General features: G+C 38.1%; 1 protein-coding gene across 2 annotated transcripts in view; it reads left to right on the forward strand.

Moving 5' to 3' along the window:
- Positions 1-20,627, forward strand: part of DPYD (dihydropyrimidine dehydrogenase) — a 348,239-nt gene that overhangs the window by 220,327 nt on the left and 107,285 nt on the right. For both annotated transcript variants that reach the window (XM_017729847.1, XM_017729848.1), the window contains 2 exons: positions 14,647-14,715; positions 17,179-17,262. In XM_017729847.1, coding sequence (XP_017585336.1) covers positions 14,647-14,715; positions 17,179-17,262 — 153 coding nt within the window. The remainder of the gene's footprint in view (positions 1-14,646; positions 14,716-17,178; positions 17,263-20,627) is intronic.

Consider the following 20,627-nt stretch of genomic DNA (forward strand, 5'->3'; position numbering starts at 1 on the left):
AAGTGTTTGATAGGGTCCTTCTCTGAAGAATTTGAAAGTAATTAAGTTATCATAAGATTAGAGGAAGAAACCTACATGGATAAATAACCAGTTAAACATAGGAAACAATGTTAAGGAATAAATAGTCAATTTTCACCATGGATAGAGAGCTGCAGAAAAATTCTTTAGGGATCTGTACTGTGTTCTGTGCTATTTAAAATGTTTATTAACAATCTGAAAAAGAGAGAGAATTTTAAGAATGTAAACTTTGTTGATAATAGTGTGTAATGTAGGGAGATAAAGATTAGAGCTGACATAAAAGGGTTGTGAAGAATCTTGCATTACTGAGTGACTGGCCAATGAACTGCCAGAAAAAAAAATGAAAGTAGTATGCACATGGGATAAACCAGTGATAAATTTATATGTACAGTGAGTGATAGCAAACTAACTATACTGGGGTTACAGTAAGAGAGCACTATGAAAATCTCAGCTTAATGCTGAATAACATTGAAATAAAGCTTATCAAACACAGAATTTCTAGGAAAGGAAGAAAACACAGCAAAACCCATCACTATGCCAGCGTGTTGATTCTCTTTTTTTTTTCCCTTCACATTTTGAATATACTGTGAGATTCACATCTTTCTGGATTGGAACCAGAAGGGTGATAGGTGGAAATGAGTGATAGGAGATTCTTCACCACATGGCTCGGCAGCTGTGGAGCTCATTCTTACAGGGCACTGCCAGTCCCAGAGGTACATACAGGTTGAGAAAAACCTACTGGAAAAGCTATTTGAAAGCATCACCTCTGACTCAGGGAATTCCTGTGCCACAGATTTCTTAAAAGCTGGGCAAGTTTTCTAGGGAAATACTACTGTGAGCTTGCCCTAGGGAGCTGCTGCTGGTGCATGTGGGAGAAAGGGGACTGAGCTGCGTAACCATTCCTGTGGATTTACACTGTCAGTGCACAAAGAGGAGCTGTTAGGTTGGCACCCAGGATTAGAAGCCCTCTCTGCCTCCCAGTCCTGTCTCAGCCTTTGGACCACTGTTCCTGTATCACATTTTGACAACCTGATTAGCATGTAACGACATTACTTGAACTGAAGCTGATATATATATATTTTATTTTGTACTAGTCTGAAATGATGTGCTAAAGGGTTTGTAATTGAGATGCTGCTTTCAATTCACTAAGATTTGCTCCATTTCCAGAGGGTCACCTCAGACAATCCAGTAATACAAGAAAATCTGCTAAAAATTTACTCAATGTCTGATCATGGATGTTCAAATGACTGTGCAGTACATGTCATAATGTTTGATCCCAACTGCACAATATTCCCACTGGGGGATTTTTTATTCTAAGTTTTTAAAAAATACGGTTATTAATCTGGCAAAGAAGTGGAAATACATATTCTGGCCATCAATTTGAGGGAATTTTATTTTAAGAAAGCACATTATCTGTTGCTGGAAACTGCAATTTGCAACTGAAAATAGGACAACATGGTAAGTTCAGTGAGATATTTACAATCAATTTATGATTCAGATGTACATGTTTGTGGTGACAAATTAGGACCTTGAGGAAAAATGTGAGGTCTTTTATGTTTTGCACTTGGAAACTACAGCTTTGTTGAGAAACCTGTCAGACTAGTTTAGTGGAGAACTGTAGTTCTTTCCTATGCATGTTATAAAGCCGTGATTTATTTTGTTTGTTTTACTGTCATGGCTAGGGTTTGAAAAATAGTGAGTAGTTCAGTAATGCAGAAGACTATTTGTACATATGCTAAGAATATCCTTTTGATTTAAAAAGTGATTTATTGATCCCTGGAAAAAAAAGAACAATTTTCACAGTTCTGTGAGGTCTATGAACCATCTTTAAAACTTTAGCCTTAGGGTAAGAAGTAGGAGAAAATTAAAGCAGTTTCTGGAATACTTCACCAACCATCTCCTAGAAAATGACCCAATCTGCTTGATTACTGGAAAAGACAAACTCCTTAATGGCTAGCATCAGCAGAAGCTGCTTCAGGATGTGCTTTGGCAGTTGCTGCTAAAAATTCCTTTTCTGCAGAGATATGTGAGCGGTCATTAAGTAGGAGTATTGACAAAAGAAATGCCCTAAACATAAAGACAGTGTGATTAAAAAGATATTTCTAGAATGTAATTCTGCTGACAGTGACATGAGGAGTTGCATATTTCTTTTTATCTTATTGAAGTGTGAATATGCAGACTATTATTTAGAGGGAAAAGACAATCTCTTAAAAATCCTAACTCTTTTCTCAGTTTGGTGAGTTACTGTGCACGTAATAGAGTGCTCCAAAACGATCTGTGTGATCTGGATGGGAATCAGGATTGTAGATTGTAGAAATGTCCTCCATAAACTGCAACAAAGGAAATGGCATCATGCATTAGACCCCCTGTATGCTCAGATGTCCATTTCACCCCCTTCAATCTGTGCTTAAAATAGCAATAACAACCTTGGTGCAGGGCATTTCCTGGCGATTAATGACTGGCCAGGGTTAATGGCCCTCAGCAGTGCCTCAGGCCATCAACTCCTCCCAGCCAGTCATTACTCCCTGGGAAATGCCCTTTTCTGGGTAGTTATTGTTTTAATATTAAGATATAGATGCCGTTAGATGGAGATAAAATGACCTTGTGGCAATGTTACAAGATAAATCTTAAAAATAAAATAATGGCAAAATTTAAAAATTATTAGCAGTCAACAGTCCATCAAAATTAAAATCTAAAGTTTGTAAAAATTACAGCATTCTGCTAGTCTGGTTATCTGTGCAAAATATATATCCCCTAAATACATCTTCCTAATTTCCATTTCATGTTTGTTATAGGCAATTGGCTAAATTATAGAATTTGATCTTCTAAAATGCACAGTACCTTTGACATTAATTTTACTGTCTGTGATATGATTTTAGTCTTTTATGAAGCACTGAGCATATGTGATTTAGATAATTCTGCTTTTTTCTCTTTTATGTAGTGTATATTACAATAATAATAGGAAAGCGAATGTATACCTGAGCAAAGTAGTAAGTATATGCTGTTCCTGTAGCCCATATTCTGGATATTCTGTGATGTGGTTTACATTTTAGGCATTCTGCTAGAGCTCTAATGAAGAAAAATATGAAGGCTAGGTCTATATTTAAAAGGCTTGCTCGCATACTTATGTAGGCTAGGAATACTAAAAATAAAATGGCATCTAACTGCTGTCCTGGCAGAACCCAGTGTAGATGCAGTTATACCATCAAACTGTTTATTTTTGTTCAGAAGCAAGTGCAGCGTTTGCTGCTCTGAACTGTGCCGGTAGTAGGAGAGCTGGCTCTCTGCAGACTTGTTCTAGCTCAGACAAGAAAGGCAGAGGCACATGCTTGAATCTATCACAATTAGAGCCAGCTCTTCAGCATGATTGACAGCAGCTGGACTATATCCCAGCCTCCTGTGCTTTCTGGTGAGGGGGGCTAGGGAAAAATCTCAAATTCTGAGTGAGATGTGGGAATAAAGTGTTCCAAGATGTTTTTTTTTCTTTATCTACCAAGAGGAACATGTAGATGAGCAGAATTCTTAGTGGGCTCTGAACTGATCTTAATCTATACCCTCAATACTGCTGGTAGCTTCTAAACTTTTTATGCACATTGTGTTTAAGAACTATGATCATGAACTTTTACATAGTCTTCATCACTAAACTTCTCACATCTGTCACATTTCCATATTCTAGATCTCAATTCACCCTCGTTTATATTTAATTTTTTTTTTTTAAGCAGTTTTGTTATCTTCATATTGTCTTAGTCTAATACAGGGTTATGTGTACACGGACATGCCAGCCAATTACCTTGGTATAGCAAACTGCAGTGTGCCAGTGGGGTAACTACCACTGTTGGGAACTTGCAGCAAGTACAGGCTGATTCAAGTAAATATGAATTTCTTCCATTTTAGATGTAGCAAACCAGCCTTACCTCCTATTTTATGGGGTTTCAAAGAGCACTAGAGCAGCCACTGGCTGCAGGTGTGCCCGTGAGAGGTAACTCATAAATCAGCAGTAACGTGTTTGTTGAAACCTTGTATGCAGAGCTAGTGGAGATGGTCTTTTAAGTGTTGAAGGAAGTGTGTGACAGTAAGTACTTATTAACTGAACACTTAAACCCAAATAAATATTTTAAAGACTTGTTTAAGGGAGACTTAAATACATCCTTTCTTGTGAGCCACGTAGGTTAAATGTAAACTAAGAAACCAGCAGAGTGCTTTTCTCTCCTATTTCCTGCCACTACACTTCCCAGTCTCACAAATCTCAGGAAGAATGCTTTTTCACCGGTTTATTTTTACATCTTTCTCTCATTTTTAAGTGCAGGGTTCCTAATCTATTTCAAGTTTAATTTTATTTTACTTCTTTTTATGTTTAATATTTTTGTTATAAAATTGTACTTATGTTATTTTTTCTGTCTATACATAATAGCTAATTAAAGTCTTATGTTTGGAAAACAAAATACTGAAGCGCTATTCCTAAATTTCAGGGTAGCATTTATAAAAATCTGCTTCATTATTCTTGCAGTGTAATGTGATAAACTTCTTCTTAGGCACACCATTCTTGGCCACCTAGCCATTTATGCTCTGTCTATCTAACTGTATTAAAATTTGAATATGCTTGCAGAATGCTTCATTTAAGTTATATCCAGCTCAGATGAAAGTATCTAAAGATTGTGTGATTTTATAGGTACCCCAAATTCTTACCTGAGTGCAGTATGTGTATCTTAAAGCAAAGGGTGGGTGTTAAAAATGCATGTGTGTTATATTTGCATTCTCTCAGTGTACTCTCAGCACGCCTCTGGTTCCTAGAAGGACTTCTGCCTTTGATTCTGCCAAAGGCATCCACACTTCACGTGATTTATTTTCAGTTTATCTTTTTGGGAACATACATACAGCTGGGTCATTGATAAAAATCTCACCAACACTAGGTTTTTCAGTGCTTTCATTTAAATGATCATTTGAACGAGGCTATAAACCTGTACAAAATTCAATGCACTTTAATTTTAAAATGTCCAATCACATAGCAATATGCTGAACAAGTTAGGTAACAATTTTATTAAATTTCCACATATACAGTGAAAATAGTAAGGCCTCTTTCAGTTTCTCAGCATCTTCACATGAGCTTCCCTAAAATATGAAGAGGTGGGTCGAACTGGCAGTTGAGGAGGAAAGATTAGTCAGAAGGTAACTGCCAACTTACAGCCCTTAATTTTGTATCTTCTTTGCTGCTGGAGTGTAGCCAAAGAACTACTTGGGTCATCAGACATAACAGCTAGCTACATAAGTAAGTTCTAATGTCTGCACAGAAAAAAAAAGCTACCCACTCATGAGACTTTTCTGATCATACCACAGATGGGAGCACTGCAGACCGGCCATCAGGAGGTTCAGTGCATAGTAGCACTCTTGTTCACTGAATTTTTGGCCTGGCTGGGAAATACCAGGGTGTGATAGGAAAGATATATGAAGAGATCGAGTTCAACAGAAAACATGGGTTTTCATCTTCACTTCTTGAAAAGTTCTGTGCCTGCCAGAAAGCAGAGTTTCTTTCTTTGCTAATGGACTATTTTACTGTAATTTTCACCATAGAAATATTTACACATGAAATTTTTTTTTCTAAATGAAAGGTTTTGGTGGGGATGGATCCCACTGGTCTTGCTTTGGCCAGCGAAAAGATCCCATGCTTTTAACCATGTGGGTATTTGCAGGTTGTCTCCAGTCATGAGGTGAGCCTGCTCCACTGATCAGGCAGGTTTGGGGCTGTGAAGAACCTCTCTTCTTTGTGAAGTCCCATACCTAGACCAATACCTAGGGAAATAGTATTTATATACTATTTATTTATAGTATTTAAATACAAATAGTATTTAGGGACTGAGAGGTCTCCTCCATGCAGCTGTCATTTAAAGCCATTAGATAATTTCCTGAAGATAGGACAAGCCTTAAAGCCTGTTGCTACACATCTTCTTAACTACCATACCCTCACCTCCCAGAACAGCCTAACTGGAGTGGTTGTGCAAAATCAGGTAAATTATCAGTGCTTTTTAGTGCATCACTGTGAGGATGATGGTGCACAGAGAGAGAGTGGGTGAGTTGTGGAGGATGCAACCTGGCTGACAAAATCATTTGCTCCATCCAAGTATCCCTCTGGCACCAGCAATGTCACATGATGAAGTAGATCACAGGGCTCTGAAGTGTAAAAAGGGAGGGGTTTTTCTCTCTGCTCTCTGAGTCACAATTTTCTCCTCGACTAGCACTGGTACTGCTAGCTTTCTTGAGCCTTCAAAATCCAAGGAAGTGAATTAAAAGAAGCCCTGGGGGTGATGGAACAAGAGAAGAGATAGGATGGACTTCCCAGAGATGCAAAGAGACAGATTTGACCCGGGGAATTGATAGCTGACAGAGGGCAGGGGTTAGGAAACTCTGATGAAGTTACTCATTCCATATTTTGTCTCTTTGTATTTTCCGCTGAATTTGTTTTCTAGTAAGTTAAGCAGCTTTGCTGCTAAGTAATAGGGGAAATACATCTGTATATATCTAGAAGCAGCCAAGGTCTGGAAGGGATCTTAGGGTTCCTTTCAGTCAACAGCTGCTCGTTCCCTCTGTGGGAGCAGCCTACATGCCTTGAACATCTTTTTCTCCAGTTGGCTTCCCCTCTCAGAGGGGCACCCTGCAGAGAGTTGCCTGTGCTATTGTGAGAATAAAGAGCAACAATTAGCGAGGTGCTCTAGGAACTGTGGTAAAAAGGACTGTGTGTATCTGGGCAGAGAATTTGATAAGAGAAAAATTTCTAAAGGTGGAGGAAAAAATTCACAAATTTGTGTAGCCTTTTTCTAGCCTTGTCTTCCTTATGTGGTGTTGAGAATCAATAATGTGTCAGCACCCTGGTGTAAAGCTTTTGCTACAGGTCATAGCATGTGTCTGAAATATCATAGAATTAGATATATTCTTTTTCTGTTAGCTTCTCCAATATTGCTTTGGCCTCCTCTGCTTTCTCTTTATATTAAATCAGTGTGGAAAGTACAGAAATACAGCAGGGGTGTGCCAATTCCACAAGGACTTTCAGGCATTGTTAGAAAGAAATGCTGCCAAAAATTAGTATCTGTCTTCACTCTTCTCTTGGATTCAGCCTTTATTTCCATTCACTCATGCATTTGTTTTCAGTCATTACCAAAGAGACTAAAGGTTGAACTAGGATAGGTTTCCTATGAAAAATAAAATCCCAGAGATTCTATCAAATTTCCAGGGAAGGCTTTAGCCACATAGGTAATTTTCAATGTAATTTGAAGGGTTTACCTGAAGTACTAAAATTTTCAAGAGTCTGTCATAAAATGGACATACTTTTTCTAATCATGTTAAATATTTGAGTTTCCCTGAAGTACTCCATACAGGTGCTATATTCCCTTTCATTGTAGATATGTTTTGGGGAACTCTTATTCCATGGTTCCTTTTTCACCCTTCAGAAGTTACCACTTCTTAATTAGAGTGCCCTGAGTCATGAGAGATGCACCAGATCTTTATTTTTCCTGACCATTCACTTTTTTTCAGTTGCCTTGTGAATCAGTAGGACTCTCATAAGGTGAGCTTTTGATCTATCCACACTTTCCATGTCTGTAATCTGTGCCTGCACATTTCTGTGTAAGCAGGGCCAAGGGCACAGTAGCTCAACTGCTGCCCTGGTAGTGCTGATGTGGTGCTGAGTCTGATGTGGTAGAGGAGCACTTACGAAACCAAGTACTTCCCTTGTTTTTCTACAGGTGCAGCAAGTTCTAAAGAGCAGCCTGCTTAGCCTTGTGCTCCCATCAAAGACACAATGTTGTGTTTATTTTGCAAATAAAAAGGTTTGTTCATACCTTTTGGGTTGTGTTTGTCTGAGGGTGTTAGAACCTAACAGCTCTAGGCCTGATTTTGAAGTTGTAGCCCAGTGTACTCACAGAAATCCATAAAATAATATCATTAAATAGGTGGGTGTCATTGATAGAAGCAGTCATCGTGAAAGTAATTGCCTTTAAAAATAAGCATCTCCATTTAGCCTGAGAATAGAATCTTTGCCGTTTTCTGCTCACGCTGATTTCTTTTATGTGATACAGAGCAAATCATAGTATTTTCAAACTTCTATCAACTAGACTTAGTTGTGTACTTATAATGTTTGGCCTGTTTTTGTGTTGCTCTGTTGCATCTAACTTGCCCTTCACTTTAAAAAACCGTTCGGAGATCTCACTATAAAGTAACAAGGCAGAGAAAGGGTTTGCTACAGCTGAATAACAACCATACTAAAATCCCCTACTTGTCTTATTTTCATTTACTCAAATATATGTCTTTTAAGTGCAAGTGAAGGAGGAAAACAATGGATGGTTAGAGATTGTTAAATTATTTACTGGAGAGTAAATTCCCTGAAAAAAGAAGAGAGAAGAGAAGGAGAATTGCAGGTCAGCAGTGTCAAGACATTCTGCATTGCTTGGCTTTATCATCATGCAGAATCTTTTTATTAAGGCAGCGCAGAAAGAATAGATTTATGGACTGAAGGTACAATGTTTCATATGTCCATATCCATCTAGATTGACAGTTCCTACCAACATGAATTTCCCAGGAGAGACAGTGTTACTGGTGTCAGTGGATGGCATCATTTACTTCGGTGTTCCATTATTAAATTGATAACAAGATAATTCCTCTGCTTCTCAGAGACATGACAGGTTTTACAATTGTTAACTTTCTTATTGCATGGGATTTGATGTTCTAGGTAGTTTTTAATAAGAAGCTTATTTTTATTTCAGTTCTGCAACAAATCAAAATTTACAAGAATGTACAGAAAAAGAGAAACCAGGCTGAGTGTACACGGCATCAAAATCAGGCTGGTTTCCAGAGGGTTGTTTTTACAGCAGCAAATGTTTGTGCTCCCGTTGTTTTCAATACTGCACATTTGAGCATATTTGTGCAGTACAGAATGTTTGCTGCGCTTGTACTCTTGTCTTGTACAGTGGGTGTTAGAAGTGTTCTGTACATTGGTAATTCTGGCTCTATTGTTTTGAGGGTGATCATTTCATCAGCCAGTAGCCATTTTGGAAAGCAGAAGGCGGCCACAGGCGGCAGTGAATAGCACAAAGCTTCCAAGAGCTTTTCTGCTGGCATGGTGTGACGCAGTTGTGACTTGTCCTGAACCTGATGCTGTGCAAGAGGCAGAGTTAGAGAGGAAGGCTCTTGGTGTGAGTTTCGAGGAGGCAGAACATCAGTACCAACCCAAAAAATCCCATGGTGCTGTTGTTATTCCCTCACTGCTTTTTGCTGTTGAGACTGCATCGTAAGAGCTGTTGTGAGGGCAGTCTGGCCTGTGGCCCGTATGTTTGACTTAACATGAAGAGCTATGAGAAGTCCATCTGCAGCAGGTGTTTTTTCCATGTAGATATTTGCAAGGTTATTTATTGTGTCATTGAAATTGGATATAGGAGTGCCCTATAAACCATTCTTTGTTAACTTCTCACCAAGCACCTGGTGGACCATGTGCTCTCATAGCTGCACTTGTGCAGGACCTTCAGGAAAGGTTCCCAGTGCATCAGCCTGTTCTGATGTGTGGGTGAGAGGTGGTGTGGGTCACAACTGAGTGCACGTACCCCACATTCTGACAGATGGGTGATTTTAATGCCGTGGAACAGTGGTTCAGCTGCCCAGAAGTTCTCCTCTCCTTGTGTGTTTGTGTAGATGGAGGTACCTTTTCCACTGGTGAATGGTGAACTGAACATCTTATTTTTGCCATTGTTCTAGAAAGATTATATCTTCACTGCCAAGCTCCTTCTTAGAAAATGCTCCCTAAGGAATTTTGATTTAAAATGTTTCAGTTTGTTCAGACTAAGCAGGTCATGTGGTAAGGCTGTACTCTGTTGTTTTAGAAGAAGAAACATGACTTGAAAGGAAGATTGAGGTCTTTCCATCTGAGCCAAACACAAATACCTTTTGAAATTTAGCTTGGTCAACAATAATTTTTTGGGTATTGAAATCTGGTTCTTAATAAAGTCTTCAATCTCTGCACTCTCTCTTTACACACCAATTATCCTGTTCCTTATCTCTGCTTCCCAAACAAGTAGCTGTTAAAAAAACCCAGTCCTTCAGCCTTCTTGAAAGCTCCTCTTGATTTTGCAGCTTTCAGGGGAGCACAGTCTTTTAAAGATGATGCTAAGAATCTCTTTCTATTTTTGCAAGGACTATGCACATAAAAAATAAAATACTGTGGATTTTTGTCAGTGTTTGAGAAATCAAAGAGGGGTGCATGTTGTGGCCAGCAGCAGAATCTAAATAGAGCATCTATGGACATGATGCAGAACTGCCCTCAAGTCTGGTGCAGCAATGGGAGGGGAGAGGCAGGGAAGAGAAAGCAGAAACTATATGGTGGCTGGATTTCCTGAAGTGCGGGGAGATTATGCACAGGCCTGGAAGAGTAAGTTAGGATACAGGCTCTGGCCTGTGTGAGATGACCAAAATAAATTTTGTTATCATGGGCATGAGGGTAGAGGATTGTGATTTCATTCTATATGTTGAGAATTTTTCTTAAATTTGCAGGAATTGACAGTGTTCACATTTAAATCCAGACCCCTGAGACTTTTTTTTCAGACCATTTGAGTGTACTGAAACTCCCTTACTCCCTGCAGAGCAGTGCCGGACAAATGGTAGTTGTCAACATAGAGTTTTACTGCTCTCTGGCTTTAAATAGATGTGACCCAAACTAGGCCCAGTTTTGGGGTTTTTTTTCTCCTTCCTTTTGTTTTGCAACCTCTTGCGGTGAATTCCATGTGCTAGGAAAGAAAGATCACTTGGAAACATATGCAGTGGCAAACCTCATCCTTTTTATTTCTTTTAATGCTATTGCATTCATGAGACATCCACACAGAGATAATGGAAGAGAAAAAAAATCATTCACAAGGGAAATAGATTCTACTTGAAGCTTCCAGGGGATTATTATAAACAGGGAGAAAAATATTTTAAGGATTATGAGAAGTACCTTGTCAGTGTTCTTTTAAGTAGAACAACTACTAATGCATTAGTCACAGAATTGTGTGAAATGTAGCTTTTTACTGCTTTAGCTACAGTATATTCATCTTATAATGGTGTCCTAACTGGTACATTACATATCCTCCGTCTTCCATCTCCCTTTCCTCCAACAAAAAACAAGTTTTACTGTGGACCTTTTTGTTCCATGAATGATCAGGAAAATTCTGAACACAGAACAGTGTGTGCTGTTGCAAACATGCATTTGTCCCTTTGTAGGCATTTGGAGAAATTGTCCCTCACCTTGTGTGGTGTCGGAGCGAAAAGCCCTTGTCTGGTGACGTCTGTCACAGTGATCGTCAGGGAGGGACAGAGTCCGCAGGGCTGCTGTGCTCCCCGGGGCAGGGCAGGGCAGCAGCATCTCCCACAACAGGCAAAACAGCAGTTTGGATGGAGGAGAAGAGGGAACAGCAAATACCAGCTATGATTTTGATCTGTGATAAGAAATGGGCCAGTGGTCCCCACTGTGCTTCAATCATGCACGGTTTGCAGGCAGCCCACACTCCAGCTATGACAAAGCTGCAATTTAGTCAACCTTCATTTACCACTTACTACACTTTAGCAGCAGCTTCATTGTAGGATCTGTCAGGAGTCTACTTTTGTAAGCTGGGAAGCGTGGTGCAGCTTCACACTTGTGGCTCAAACCACTGTAATTAAGCTCATGTCAGGTTGCCACTGAAAATTTCAGGAATCAAAAGAAAGGATGTGCCCTCTGCAGATGCTCCTGGACTGGGCCATGTGCTGGACTTTCATGAGATACCAGCTGTTTGGGGCTATTAAAGTTGCAGGGGTGGCAATGTGGTACATGGCATTGTAGGCACTGGAAAAATGAGTGAGAAGAGACTAAGAAGCTGAAATGTGATACAATTCTTGTTTATTACTTTCCAGTAAAACCTCTGCATTTTATCACTTGTAATTCTTACTTTGTTCTTGCTATTCTCTTTTAGGTAGTAGGAGATAATAGTCTGTATTTTCTTTACAAATTTCCATGCGTGATTTTAGGAGTAGATCCAAACCTCAGGCACCACAGATAGTTCCCCTAAATGTTCACACGTGACAGTGATTATTTTTTTGTCATGGGCACTGATTCCAAATGAAAAGACTGTGAAGTTGTTTTGGGGAAGGTCAGTTTTGTTAACACAGAGTGCTGTGGGATATTTTTCCACCTAGGAAATAAGTTTATTTTCAGGTTATAAGAGAACACTGAGGAAAAAAAAAATAATAAAATCCCTACTACTTCTAAATTTTCATTATTCCCTCTGAGATCATGGCTTTCCTGTGAACAGTCATGGCAGAAACATAATATTTGTTTTCAGTTATTTTTGTTATTGTAAACTACTGCTTCTGTCAAAAAGTATTGGCTTAATTTTAAATATGAATCCTAAAACTAATCAATATTAAATAAGCATGTTGTCTTAATTAACAGCTCTTTGAAACATCACAGATCATGTTCCTCCTCTTTTGTACACTCCCAGCAGAATTTCCAAATTTCATTAGTAGCACTTGATGTAACCTAACTCAACTACTTATGAATATAGTCAGCCACCCTTGTTGTCTTACAACTTTTCCCACTGAAAAATTTGGTTTGTTTTAAAGCTCAGTTGTGCAGATTTCTGATGTGCTTTGGATTGTGACTGCAACTGTGAAAATCCTTATCATGTTGTCAGTGTCTGAGCTGCTGGGCTGTTTTTTGCTTTAGTTTTAAAAAGCATGAATTTGACAAGATGTGGTTTCTAGATAAATTCCAGTTGCTTTAAATTTTTCTCATATATAATTTCTTCAACAGATTTTTCACAATTTTTGCTTTTAAAAATTAAAGTTCTTTAAAAGAGATTTCTGTTTATTTCCAGAGCACTCGATTTATCTTGAATATTCAAACGGGACACAGAGCAGATTTTGTTTCATTAACATTTTACCTATATAGCTATATAAGGTTTTTCCCAATTTAAAAAATTATGGTGTAGGAGAGAGACACTTTATCCCTGTCAGAGTGGAATAAAAGCATGGGCAGTGATGATTGTGTGTGCTTAATGAAAAGTTTGGTCTTATCTTTGTGCCAGAGGTGAGCACAAATGGGCACCTGCAGGCAAGGCAGGCACTTCATCAAACACTTCCCTTCTCACCTGTTCAGAGCAAAACAGTGGAAATAATGATGATAAGTGGTATTGTCCTTTTAAATGGCTAGAATGTAACCTCAGCATGTCCAATTTTCTCCATACCTGCCTTACTTTTCAAGGTGTGTTTCCTTCCATTTTGAAGATACTACATATCTCCTCCTTCTTATGGAGATAATTTGGGAGTTTACAGTTTCAGCAGTTGTGTGTGTTGGACAATTTTTCTACACCATGCTTTTCTGTATTTGAAGTGAATGAGTCATTAACCCTCAGCATTATGGGAAAGTTCAAGGGAAGTGTTAAAATGAGGGGGTGACTGATTAAGCCCACCCTAGATATTAATGATGACAGTAAAACTTGTTTGGAAAACAGAAAGATTAAAATCAAATGTCATGTTACCTGTCAATCAAACTTTCATGTTAAAGTTTCATGTAAGAGGGTAAAATAAATAAGAGTGTGGCCAGATGCTTCTCTGTTCTCCTCTGCTAGTGTTGCTTTGAACACAAACTGAGCAGGTAGACTTCTATTAAGTTTTATGATTTCTTTTCTGATTTAACCTTTTAGCTGCTGCAATATAGTTCTCTGTTGTTTTTTCCTTCCAAACATCATTCTTCCAAGAAGTCCTTCATGCAGGAATTCCTGGGCTGAATTCTCTGCTCATCTTACCTCAAATGTATCAACTTCAGAATTTCAATGTCTGATCTTTGGGTGCAAAATACATGATTTTATTTTAGTCTTAAATAGAAATTAGCAATGTCACTTGAACTGCTTATTGACCAGAGGAGTAGTTAACATTCATTTAACAGTAAATAGCACTGTATGCAACTGTGTGTCTAGCTGCCCCCCCACACCCCGAAGAGTCCTAGTAGAACTTATTTTACCTAAAAACATGAACCTCAAAAAAATACATTAGAGGGAGCAGCAGCTAGAGGCAGTTGTTGCTGCCTCTGGGACACAAAATAGTTCTGGCTGGCTGTCATTGTCCTAAAGTTGCGTGGTATGAGACTCCAGAGGTCAGGGTTTGATGTGTGCTGGATTCCTGAAGTCAGCTGGAATATTGTGTTCATACACTGCCACATTAGAGTGTAAACTCATGCACTGATGTCTCACCTACCTCTGAACGGTCCAAATGCTTCTTTCATTTGTATTTATGGTGAATAATGACTTCGTTCCTCTGACCTCAGGAACAAGTATGTCTTGACAGTTCCCTGGTTGGCTCTGCGTGTAGGACAGACTTTGTTCTCACTGTGTCACACGACAAAGAGAATGCACATGGATAGACCTTCTTTACAGGCCAGGGATACAATAGATGAGTTTGTTCACTCTTTCTTGTCCCCAGTGAAGTCTGCAGCTGTGTTTCACTCTATAGCTCCTGGCAGATAGCTGGTAGTTCCCATATGCAGGCTGTGCAGTCCATGTCTAGAGTCACAGTAATGTACAGTATTACAAAATCTGCTAACATGGTGTAAAACGATATATAATGCATACATGCTCTTTCCAGGTTCTGATTGCCAGCATCATGTGCAGCTATAACAGGGAGGACTGGACTGAACTTTCAAAAATGGCTGAGGTAATGGTTTCCTAAATGTATTTCTGTGTATTTTTTTTTTTTTAATTCTCCTTAAAAACAAGAGCTGCAGTAAGGAATTTCTTGAAAGAAATAGATTCAAAGTGAAAAATGAGAATTTAAAACATGTCCATTATAATTTGTTTATTCTATATTTTCATTAAAATGATGGAAATGTAAATTTAAAGGAAATCTGTTCCATAAAAATGGTCCCTTGGATTTTTAAGCAGTAGTTGCAAAGCCTTTAGTCTTTGAATCTATATACTTTTTATTTGCATTTTAAGCAAACTGTATATTATGACAGATGCCCTGATAAAATTTAATTCTGCCTTTGAGAGCCTAACTTGATCTTACCTTGCCTACAGGCGCACTAGTTTGACAGCACTAGAAGAAATTTTGAATATAAAACTCTTGAATATTTAAAGTATAAAGGGCTCATTTAATGCTATTCTAGTTTTAATACAGACTTTCAAAAATGATAGCTGAGAAAGTCAGCATATATAATAGCAGTCAGCAGGCTTTCTATAATATAAATCCAATCTTACAGAAAAGCAAACAGACTAGGCACCTGAAATTTCTATTCAATTTGAGGAAAAAACTATTTAATAACATGTACCTGTGTCCATAGGGAGTAGTATAAGAGATACTTATCAGGACTGCACTAATTTCATTCAGAAAGGTGTCTATATCTGAATGGAAAGCAAAGTTGCTATGTTTAAATTAAAGCGTGTTTTCCATATAAAGTATCTAAAGGAAATTAAAAGCATAGTATTAACAAATTTAAGCAAAGAAAAAATTAGCTTGTCATTATTGCTAGCATTAGCTCAGATTTAAATGTTTAAATTTGAAATATGCTTTTATATATGTATGGATGGAGGTGTGGATACCTTGAATTTGTGTTTTCATATGGCAGAATGTTTGGACATCATTGTTTCTTTATTCAGTGTTCTAAGCCCTCCTGTGGTTATGTGGGACGACACTTCTTGATTTTCTTTGAGCATTTTAAACCTATGAGGAAAAAAGTCACTTTGTGGACTTAGAGAAGTGAAATTAAACATTATCAATAATTAGCTTGGTGATCTTCAGCACTATTTCAATTTATACCTGTATTTACCTAATAGAACATGAAATCATATTTTGGAATCTGTGCTTGACAGAAGCAGTGCCACTTTTAAACTGACTGAGATGGATGGCTTTTTTGTGCTATTTGCTCCTGATTTTTTAATCCAGTGGTACTGCTGTCCAACTTTAAGACACGTATTTCCAATCTGTGCTTGTATTTATGTTACTCCTATAGAAAAAAAGTGGTTCTTTAAATGCAGTCAATGATGTGTAAACCTATGTGATACAACATTCTTCTGGGAAGTAGTTGTTGGTGTCTGCCCTGTGGAGAGCAGCAGTAGTTTGGGGTGCCTGGGAATGCGCAGCTGAAGAGCAGGGATGTTTAATGGCATGCGTAGGATCCTACCTAGGAGGTAATAGATGTGGCTTTCATCAGAGCAGAAGCTCCAGAAGGTACCACAGTGTCTCAGCAGGAGGACGACCTATTCATCCAAAAGGTCAGCTTGTCAGGGCAGCCGACAGCACTGGCAGCAGCGCGGCATGGCCGGGCTCCTGGAGCCGGCCGGAGCGGGGAGGGGTCCTGGGAGTGATGGATGGCTTCTCCCCTGCTCACGCACTTTGGGAGTTGCTGAACCATGGCCACACAGCAGGCAAAGTTACTCCAGTTCAATAAGCAAAAACAAAATGCAAATGCAAAACAAAACCCTAGTTAGAGCCGCTGGAAGGCAACAGGAGAGATGTTCATGTCAGGCTGGAGCAGTTCAGCAGAAAGGAAGAGGAGCATGTCTGTGTGCTGCCCTCGGACAGCTCGGCTCCTTCCCCTTGTAATTGTAACTAATTGAGGGCGATGAACAGAATTAGCATGAAAAATATGTTTGTATAGACTTTTTTTTAATTACTCTCTTGTTCTTCAGAAACAAATTTATTTAATGACAAAAGTTATGGCACAGTACAGGCACCTGCAGAAAATTTGGAGACTAAATCCATTAAAGCAAAAAGGAAAAATTTACTACTGAGTTACAGTTCTTCAGAGCACAGCAACACCTGTGTGATACTGACTGCCAGACCTCTCTCTCAGTGCTGCTCTTAGGCCCTGTAATTACATTTCATTGTTTAGCATTTTCCAGAACCAACTCTTTATTCTTTTCCTATCTTTTTACTTGGTTTTTTACTCTAATTCCTTAATAATTTTTGGAAACCACATCGGTTTTTGAAGTTTTTATCTCTAATGATCAACATGCTTGTTTTTTAGGATATCATAACCATAGCTTTTTCTCTTATAAAAAAATTAAAATAAATCAAATGTCTAAAGAAATCTATATAAAATGAACAGTAAGTGCTACAGGAAAGAGTACATTACTTGAAATTAATTTTGCAATTTTTTTCCTTTTTCATGTTTCATAGGTTGCTGGTGCTGATGCGCTGGAGTTAAATTTATCATGTCCTCATGGTATGGGGGAGCGAGGCATGGGACTGGCCTGTGGGCAGGTAGGATTGTAACCACAATCTCTTTAATGTCTCTCCAGCTATCCTGCACTGCCACATTGATAGTTACACCTCAGGGGGCAAGACACAAGCAGCAGATTACCAGCTTGAGATTTTTAGGTTGAATGTGTTTAAATATTTACTGATGAAAGGAAAAAAAAAAAAGAGAAACTGAGAATGTACAAAATGCTTGGTTTTGCTGAGAACAAAAATGCATTATGTATTTGACAAGGAACATGATGAAAACAATTAATTTCGAAAAAGCACTTGGACAGAATTTGTTGATTTCCATTTCAGTGCCCTGTAGATATCTTTTAAATCACAACCTAGTAACTACTGCGTATGTCAGTAATGATTTTGAAGGACATGAGGTATATACACATTTAGTTTCACAATTTTTAACATATGAACCTAACTGTATTTCAGAATCACAGAAGAGACCATACATTCTGGTAGTACTATGTTCAGTTAACATCTTCTCTTATAATAAAAGCCTGTGTTCTGTAACCTATAGATTCATTGGTTTATACTGTTTGTATTGGAATTACCATGCCTGATGTCTCTGCCATGCAGAAATCTGTTGCAGAGCTTGTCAATATATCCCATGACTTCAGTTAGGAGAATGTGTGTTGTTTTGCCCACTGAAAGAAAAGATACACATACCAACCCTAATTCTCATACTAATATCCTTTTGAAGTTTGTAGATTTTTGCATGTTTTTGTCGTGGTTTGAAATTTGTTTTGGCTCTGAAAAATGCCCAAATGTGGTGAATGGAAGGTCTCTGAAAAATCTTGGTTCACAGTCTACCAGGAGAGATTTTCTAGAGTTTGACTGTCAAAGTTTCAGAATTATGAACCTTGCTTGCTTTCCCATCTTAATACATTTTGGGGACAGGGGGAAGAAGAGGAGGAATGGGACGCAGAGTGGGAATCATGATTATATACCCCAAAAATTGATATAGTGTTATTTGCTTGGCCCCTTTGTAGAGGGCTAGTAAGCATCTTAATTCATCCTCACTTCCTCAATTAAACACAAAACTTCTAAGAACTGAGGTGTGGTTGGATAACTAAATCATTAACTTTCTAAAACCCAGCAGGCAATAGGAGCTGTAATCAGTGCAACACTTCCAGTGGATGCACTTCCAAGTATAGCTTTATCATAGCATAACAATACTGTCAGGCAGAGTGCACTGGGCATTTTGTTGTTTTCTGTGAACAAAATTATGTCAATCTGGTCCATGCCATAGATCATTATTTTTAATGAAAGTAATCTGGATGCTTTTTATGGCCAGTGGTCATTTACTCAAGTTATGATGAAAAATGGGAGAGAATCACGAAAGCCCTCCAGGATAACACTAGCACAACAGTAGTAGTTATTACTATTTTTTTCTCTGAATTGCATTCAACAACAAATTGCTATTTTAGCCATCTCTATAAGTTTTTGAAGAAATTCCCACCCTTCAGTGTGCAGAGAGTAACTCAGTAGTTTGGCTTGCCCCTGCCTGAGAAGGCAGGACACTGTGAAAGGTTCAGGCTGGTCAGGGAGAGCCCTGGAGGTTCCACACAGAACCTGAAACAGGCTCTTTCCAAGCATGGGGTTTTTTTATTTTTTTAAGTGTGTGTTATTTCCAGCTTTCAGGGGTTGGAATAATATATGCATGTGAAGTTGCTTAGATGTATAGTCAGTAGGGAGCTGTCTGGCTACAAGAGTTTTTACGTATCTTTCAGTTATTGTAAAATCAGAGAAGCAAATGCAAAATCTGAGCACTCAGGGCTATTGTGTGGATTTGTGACTCTCCATGGAGGAGATCAGATCCATAAAGAAAGAAGATTACTTTATATATACATATATGTTTTTATAATAATAAAATTTCTGTCTTTCCCATACAATATGGATATCCTGTGGAATGTTTAATATATACTACTCTTGCTTAAACATTTTCTTGTGTTTTCTTAACTGTCTTATCAAACTGAGAGCTCAGAAAAGAATCAACTTCTCTAGATGAATAAATGAATAAAACAAGCCATGTTTAGAGCACTAGATCCTGATGGTCTTCTTCAGAGTTGGCTAAAATTAAATCATAGTGATTTTAAATGTAGGTTATCGTTGCAAAGGGTGGGGATAAACTGGATTAAGTAATGATATGTGCAACAAGATTTATCAGTAGCCCTTCAGGGGGATACAATGTGTGGTGGCCCCTGGAGGCTCCATCAGAAGATACAAAAGTGCTAGATAGTATTTTGGTATTTTAGTATTATTTTTTTTTTTCCCCCAGAGCTGAAGTCAAATAGGTCATACATGGGTGCTGTGGGGAAGACAGGGCTCAGATATGCTCAGGAAAAAAAAACCACCACTTGATATCTGGAAGTCAGGGCATAAGGCTTTGAGAGGCAGAGCAGCTTTCCTGGTTGTACAGTGAAGCAGGTTTTCTTAAATCTTTTTGATAACATAATCCATGTCTTCATAGGAAATTTTTTCAAGGATTAGGCCTCTTTCATGCCTAAGCACATTAAATCCTCAGGAAACTACAGAAATTGCTGAGATGAAAAATAATGGCAGAAAAATGGGTATTTTTACTATTTATAATGTCTAACATGTTCTGCCTTTTTGTTGTTTTAAAAAAAAAAAAGGGAAAGGAAAGGTTAATTACACTGTCTACTTTTTCTTCTCATTCCAATTCCTATGGTGTGCCTACAGGGTAAGTGTAGAAATCTGGGAACATCAGATTTATTTTTCTCTATCCTATTTTGTTATCTACTCTCAAATGCTTTCACTGTTTTGTATCAGCTGAAAATTAAAAAAGGTCCTGGTGTATCCAAATTATATATATAAAAATTGGTACTAAGTATGGCTGTTTCTTTTATACTGAATTACAGTTCTCAGCTTTTATTTGATTTTAATTCCAAGTCATTAGTGCAGACACTCTGGCGCCCAAACAGCGTAGCTAGCCAGAGGGTAATATTAAGAGGCATCTGTATTGCTGCCAATAAGTTACTTAAAGCTGGTTCTGTATAAAATGTCAATTATATTTACTAATGCCGATTAATGATAATAAAGTTAAGGTTTGTATTCTTTCATAACAATCTGCAACTGTATAAAAGTGGATATCATTAAAAATTTGTCATTAAGTTGACCAGCACTAATGCACAGATTTTCTTTGAATCAGATAACCTATATGTACAAAACATTTAGTATTAAAGACAATATGGTGAACAGCAGATTATTTAAAAATGACAGTATCCCTTTCCCACTGTACTTCATTGCTGTACTAATTTTAGCATAAAATCCTGAAAATAATAAATCAAGCATGTGAGATGGTAGTGCTCACATTCCAATGTCTAACTTGTGGTGTTGTATTTGTGGTGCAT

This window comes from Corvus brachyrhynchos, unplaced genomic scaffold, assembly GCF_000691975.1.
Source record: "Corvus brachyrhynchos isolate BGI_N302 unplaced genomic scaffold, ASM69197v1 scaffold101, whole genome shotgun sequence".
Lineage (NCBI taxonomy): Eukaryota > Metazoa > Chordata > Aves > Passeriformes > Corvidae > Corvus > Corvus brachyrhynchos.